This window comes from Panthera tigris, chromosome A2, assembly GCF_018350195.1.
Source record: "Panthera tigris isolate Pti1 chromosome A2, P.tigris_Pti1_mat1.1, whole genome shotgun sequence".
NCBI classification, from domain to species: Eukaryota; Metazoa; Chordata; class Mammalia; order Carnivora; family Felidae; genus Panthera; species Panthera tigris.
In genome coordinates this window covers 5,653,061-5,659,066 of record NC_056661.1, presented here as the reverse complement: position 1 = coordinate 5,659,066, position 6,006 = coordinate 5,653,061, and the positions used below count along the sequence as shown (strand labels likewise).

The following is a 6,006-nucleotide window of genomic DNA, read 5'->3' as shown; positions in this document are numbered from 1 at the left end:
GACCCCACTTCTCCCCTCCTGCCCTCACTCTTGTTCCTACGCATTCAATTCACCAGTAACGGTGACCCCATAAAACCCTGGGCACCCCCACCTGGGACCCTAAGAAAGGCAGAGCCCCCACTCCACACTCTCTCTTTACCCGTGATCTCGTTGTGTGGGCCCGCGTTCCCTCCAGGACTTGAGTCATCACCCCCCTTTCCTCCAAGTTCCCGGAGAGTCTTTGCTGAAGTGTGCCCTGCGATCATAAGGTGAGCCACGGGGGCCGGCCCAGCGACAGCACTGGCTGCGGACGGCGAATGCCTGTGGGGGCTCACGGGGCACAGCACGGGCCCCCCAGGCGGCTGCCCCAGACGTTCCTAGCCCATGGCATCACTGCCAATAGCCTGGGACCTGTGTGACAGACAGCACCTACCCCAGAGCCCGCTGACATTACTCAAATCCCAGGCCTGCTTACCCCGCCTCACCCACCCCTGCCCACGGGAGCCACAATAAAGATTCTTGCCCACATTCTCCTCCAGCTCCCTTGGGACGCTGAGGCCTCCTTCCCCGTGTGGCCCTGGTGTTCTGCCTCCTTTTGGGAACTGTTCATCTTTTCAAGGGCAGTCTCCCGTTCCGTCGGCCGCACCATACCTGCACGATAATAAAACCTACGCTTTTGGGGTGCCTGGGTGGCTCAGATGGTTAAGCGCCCCACTCTTGGTTTCAGCTCAGGTCATGATCTCACAGTTTGTGGGTTCAACACCCACATCTGACTCTGTGCTGACAGTGCAGAGCCTGCTTGGGATTCTCTCTCTCTCCCCCTCTCTCTCTGCCCCTCCCCTACTCACACACATTCCTACATTTTAAAACTGAGTGGAGCCCAGACCAACCCTGAGGTGCCCAGCTTACACCTCCAGGAGTAAGAAGCCATGATGGATGGCGGTCGCCCAGGACTCCCGGAGGCCCTGCCTAAGCCCTGCTCCTCTGTGCGGGAGCCTGCGGGTGATGCAGACCACCCGGCTGCCCCAGCCCCACTGCCACCTGCTCTGGATCCCAGAAAGCCAGAGGCAGAGTGGCCAAGGGAGCACCCGGGGCTGGGTCCCCGAGTCCCACCCTCTCAGGACACTCCACTATGGAGTAGGGGCTGTAACAGAGCTGCCCGGGCAGAGGGAGACAGAAGCCTAGAGGCAGGCGGAGGATGTGAAGTAACTTTAATCACCACCCTCAGACAGAGGCAGCAGGAGTGTCTAGTTGGGGCCATCCCCCGGAGCAGCTTGGGGCCAGCCCCTAGGTTCTGGCTGTGACGTGCTCCCGGGCCAGGCTTCCTGCATCTGGGGCGAGGGTCCAGGTGCCCGCGACCTCCAAGGCCACATCTGCAGGAGCTCAGGTCCACGGTGCTGCATGGCCAGAAGAAGCCACGTCCGAGGGCTGATGTGCCCGCAGTGGCCGTGCCCAGGGCCCAGGAGACGTGGTGGCAGCAGCTCGTCCTCAGAGCAGCGAGCTCTTCCTCTCCGACAGCAGCAGGGACTCCTTCACGACCATCAGCAGCCCCAGCTGGTTCAGGCGCCCCCGGGCCCAGAGCCGGGACAACACGAACAGGGAGATGGCAGCCAGACCTGCGCTCAGCACCACTGTGGGGGGCAGACGGACAGGAGTCAGTGACAGCCCCCACACCGGGAAGGGGGGTCTGCGGCCCAGCCCGTCCCTTCCCCAAGCCTTCTCTTGCCCCCAGGAGCGGGAGGGCCCGGTCTTCCTACCGGCTGCGGCAATAACCCCACAAGCACTTCGGTTTCCAGACTGGACTGAGTCCTGGTCCCCAAACGAGGTGGCGGTGGCATTCCCAAGATCGGTGACAGTGCCCGGGGCCACAGGGGTCCCCATGGCTGTGGCATTCCCTTCCTGGGGCGTCTCAGTTCCTGCAAGAAGTCCAGGCATTCAGTAGCTGGGGAGTCGGCGCTGAGGGCATGAGGGGCAGGGAGGGACTACACGTGTCCCAAATGCCTGGAGGGTCCTTGGGCCGCATCATCTCCCAACCCAGGATGAGTGAGGTCAGTGAGCACCGCTGCCCCCATGGGGGTGCAGGCGCACGGAAGACCCGAGTTTCCACACCCCAAGCCTGGTCACCCGCCAGAAGGTGTCCTTATCTAACGCTCGGCCCTCCCCACCCCCGCAGACACGCTGGGGTCGCAGGGCACCCACCACAGCCAAGCTCGTCGCTGGAGGCAGGGCAGTCGGGATGGCCATCGCAGAGCCAGGTGCGGGGGATGCAGGCACTGCCCCACAGGCAGCGAAGCTCCCCGGCCGGGCAGGGCTGGCGACTGCAGTTGTGAACAGTGTGGTCGAAGCCATCTGGGCAGTCATCGATGCTGTCACAAGGGCAGGGGCTGCCAGTGGGCGGCAGGCACTGTCCGTCCCGGGCGCAAGGCTTGATGCCTGAGGTGCAGGGTCAGTCAGGTCCCAAACACCCACCCAAGAGAGCTGGGGTACTCTCCTCCACCCGGCCTCCGGTGAGCCCTGCCTTCCAGGAACAGGCGACCCTGTAAAACCCACCCACCCTGAAGATGTCTCCCTGTTCGCTTCGCCTTCCAAGGACCGGCCTCCCTGAAAGCCCCTCCTCCCAAGGCCCCACTAAGCCCACCTCCCAGGAAACCCACCTCTTCGCAATCCGGCGACCCTGTAAGCCCTGTCCACCCTCGGGCCCCGCCCCATCGTGCCAGCCTGAAAGCCCCGCCCCTTCCACAAGCACCTCCCCTCCCTGTGGCTCCGCCTCCTCAAGCCCCGCCCCCAGGGGCTGCGACTCACCACACTCCTCTTCATCGCTGCCATCCGGACAGTCCTTGTCGCCATCGCAACGCAGAGGGAGGGGCACGCAGAAGCCACTGGTGCGGCACTGGAAATTGGTGGGCGGGCACGAGCCTGCAAGACGCACACAAGTGAGGTCTGGGGGGCCCGAATCTTGGCCTCCGCCAGGGACACAACGTTACAGACTGACCACCAGGAGACCGGCCAGGTCCCAGGGCGCTGGAATGCCCCTGGTGGCCACCGTGGACCCACTACGTGTGAGGCTTGCAGCGGAGCAGTTCACAGGAAAGGTCCTACTGCCCCCCCCCCCCCCATGGTGCAGAAGACACCCAGGAGAGATAAGGTCCCAGGCTGCCGAGCTGGTGGCAGCTTCGAGGTTTGAGCCCAGGTCTCCCTGATCCAACAGTCTACCAGGCGTGTCTCCAAGATCCATGGTTAAACAGGCTCGGGTAGGGGCCATCTGTGACCTGCCCATGGTCAGGGTCAGCAGGGCAGGATGTATCCCACCTACTTAGCACAGGGGAAACTGAGGCCCTAGGCAGAGGACCTGCTTCATCACCAGGGCCTGTCCACTCACCTCCTAAATTCCGCCCAGATCCAACCACTTTCCCCGTCTGAAATGTGCCACCTCCTAGCCAGGCCCCACCCCCTCGGGACACTGGAGACCTCACAGAAGCCCATCATTCCATCACCCACCCTTGCCTCCCCTCTGCTCAAAATCGTGCCCTGGTCCCCTGACCCTCTTGCACCAAATCACTATTTTTCCCGTGTGGCCCCAGTGCCTGGCCCAGCACAAAATGTTTCCTGGACCTCACCCTCATTCTTCTTCCTCATCCAGCACCCTCTGTCCTGGCCTTCCCGAGGTTCTCCAAGAGGCCTGGCTTGTTTCCCCCTCTGGGCCTTTGCCTGTGCTGTTCCTTGGTCCAGTGCACCCTTTCCTGCCCCCACTTTGCAACTGGTGATTGCTCCCCAACCTTTAGATCTCAGCTGCTTTCCTGGGAGGGGTTTCATGAGACTCTCGGATGCCTGAAGCTCTACCTGCCTCTCAGAACAACTGTGCTCAAACTGGTATCCACACAGATGGTAAGGAGGCTCAGTGGAGATCAGGGCCAGGACCTTGTAACCACAAGTCCAGGGCAGCAGCTGACAATAAGTGGATACACGTCACACAAGGGTCCAGGCTGAGTCCGGACGAGATCTGGGCTTTCCGGGACCCTAGGCAGTGAGGCTCAGGCTGCATGCTGACCTGCTGGAGCAGCACAGAAGGGCCTGGAGCCAGGGCCAGCAGGAGGGAGTCTGAGTGACGGAGGAAGGGAATGGCCTTGAAGGCTCCCCTCCCAGGTGCAGTAGGGCAGGTGACAAATACCTGGCCTGGACCCAGCCTGGTCCCACCCCATCCGATCCTGCCCTTCTTGCCAACCGTACCTTTACTCACGGGCCTCAGCCTCCAAACCCAGTGCTCCACAGGCCTCCAGGCCCAAAGGTACCTGTGGCCCACACAGTCCCCAAGCGTGGTGGAGCCCGGAAGAGCTGTGGCCAACCTGGAGCCAGCTTCCTTCCCTGCCCCTGGGGGTCTGGCAGCCCCTGGGCGAGGCTTCCTTTCCAGGCCCGGCCGCTCTCGGCCCTGCCAACCCCCCACCTCCCTCCCTGGAGTGTTTGGCCTTCCTGGAAAATGGGAGGCAGAGCACAGCAGACCAGGCCTCGTGGGGTCAGACAGGAGGGGAAACGACCAGTGACTCAGTTTCCTCCCCTGTAAAAGGGGTTTGCTAGGAGTTCCCACTTCAGTGTCCTGAGGAGAGGAAACCACTTGTTGTGGGGTTTGGAACTTGGTTAAGGGGAGTCCTGCCTCCTTAAAGGAACCAGGAAGATTTAGCCTATAAAGGTAGGGACTCCTCGGTGAGGCGGGGGACAGATAAGGTGAGAGCTCAGGTAGGAATGGGTTAAGTGTGTGAATCTGCGCTCAAGGCTGAAAGCCGGGGTCACCTGTGCCTACAGGAAGGTCACTCCCTGCCAACCTGACTCTGGGAAGCTCAGAGAGGGCCACCAAGATCACTTAGGCCCAGGCGCATGTGTCCAGGGGCCTGGGGGTGACAGGGAGGGAGGAAAACCCTTCCCTCTCTAAGGCCAGAAGAGGAAGGTGCAGAGATGGGGAGAGCGGGGGCCTGGTGGCCCAGGAAGCTCAGCCACATGGCCTCAGGGTCTGGCGAGGATTTAGGAGGCGCAGCCGCTCCCAGAGGCGCCAGGTGACCGGCTACGCACGGCTAGAGGTCGGACAACCGGAGCCTGCCAAAAGCCTTCCTGCCCACGCTGGGCTGAAGGTCGGCTTGGACGTGACAAAGGGGTCCGACAAAGCCGAGCAGGAGTGGGGTGTGGGCAGGGTAGAAACAGAGTAGTTAAAGGCAGGCAGAGCCACCCAGGCGAGGGTCCCCAGCTGGGGACGGCTCGCTCTCAAAGGCCAGGTTCACGGCACACTGGAGTCCCGAGCCACGTGCCGGGGGAGTGTCCGGGACAGACCAGCGAAACAGCCAATGGCGAGGAGCCGCCGGCGCGCGCGGGGTGGGGTCGGACCGCCGAGGGGCACGCGCGCGGGCTGCGCAGAGCTCTCACCTGGGCTGTGGGCCAAGAACGGGATCGGGACTGGGGTCGGGGCGGCCTCCAGGCCCAGTCCGAAGCCGAGCAGCAGCCGCAGCACCAGACCCAGGGCCGCTGTCCGCCGGGCTCCGCCCCGCGCCATGCAGCCGCTCGCCGCACCGCCCCTGCCCTGGCACTGGGCGCGCGCGGGCCGGCCTCGCTTTTATCCCAGCGCACGCGCGCAGCGGACGGGGGCGGGGCCCACGCCCCCAGGTCCTCGCGGCGCCCGCGGCTAAGATCACCGTAAATGTCCGAATATGGGGACACCCACGATTTGAGGCTCTAACACACTTTTCTCAGTGACAAGGTATGACGAAAGGTGTTGGGTCCACCCGAAGTTAAAAGCTAATGGGGATGTAAAGGAACTCGTCGGGTCTACTCAACATTAAATGTTTCGCATGCATCCTACAGCAAATGTGACTGTCCAACTATCATACTTAATATGGCAGCCTCTCTCTCCTGCCTTTCTATACTCTAGGGTCTGGCGACTACTAAGTCAGCGGTAGGACTGGACTGCTGGGTTGTTCGCTGTATCCTCAGTGCCTAGAAGGGTCTGCCACAATAGTAGGCTCTTAAATATTTCGTGAATAAATG

General features: G+C 62.4%; 1 protein-coding gene across 1 annotated transcript; it reads right to left on the bottom strand.

Moving 5' to 3' along the window:
• Positions 1 to 1,173: 1,173 nt before the first annotated feature.
• CD320 (CD320 molecule) lies at positions 1,174 to 5,683 on the bottom strand. Its single transcript, XM_042978004.1, has 5 exons — positions 5,389 to 5,683; positions 2,782 to 2,895; positions 2,179 to 2,412; positions 1,737 to 1,895; positions 1,174 to 1,610 (listed from the first exon to the last, which is right to left on the bottom strand). The coding sequence occupies exons 1-5, from the start codon at positions 5,513 to 5,515 to the stop codon at positions 1,468 to 1,470; spliced, it is 777 nt and encodes a 258-aa protein (XP_042833938.1). The 5' UTR covers positions 5,516 to 5,683; the 3' UTR covers positions 1,174 to 1,467.
• Between the last annotated feature and the right edge of the window lie 323 nt (positions 5,684 to 6,006).

Coding starts and splice junctions, on each gene's coding strand:
- CD320 (XM_042978004.1), bottom strand. CDS start 5,515: ATGGCGCGGGGCGGAGCCCGGCGGACAGCGGCCCTGGGTCTGGTGCTG. Junction 2,413..2,781: donor CAGCGATGAAGAGGAGTGTG/GTGAGTCGCAGC, acceptor CCTGCACCTCAG/GCATCAAGCCTTGCGCCCGG. Junction 1,896..2,178: donor CAGCGACGAGCTTGGCTGTG/GTGGGTGCCCTG, acceptor GACTTCTTGCAG/GAACTGAGACGCCCCAGGAA.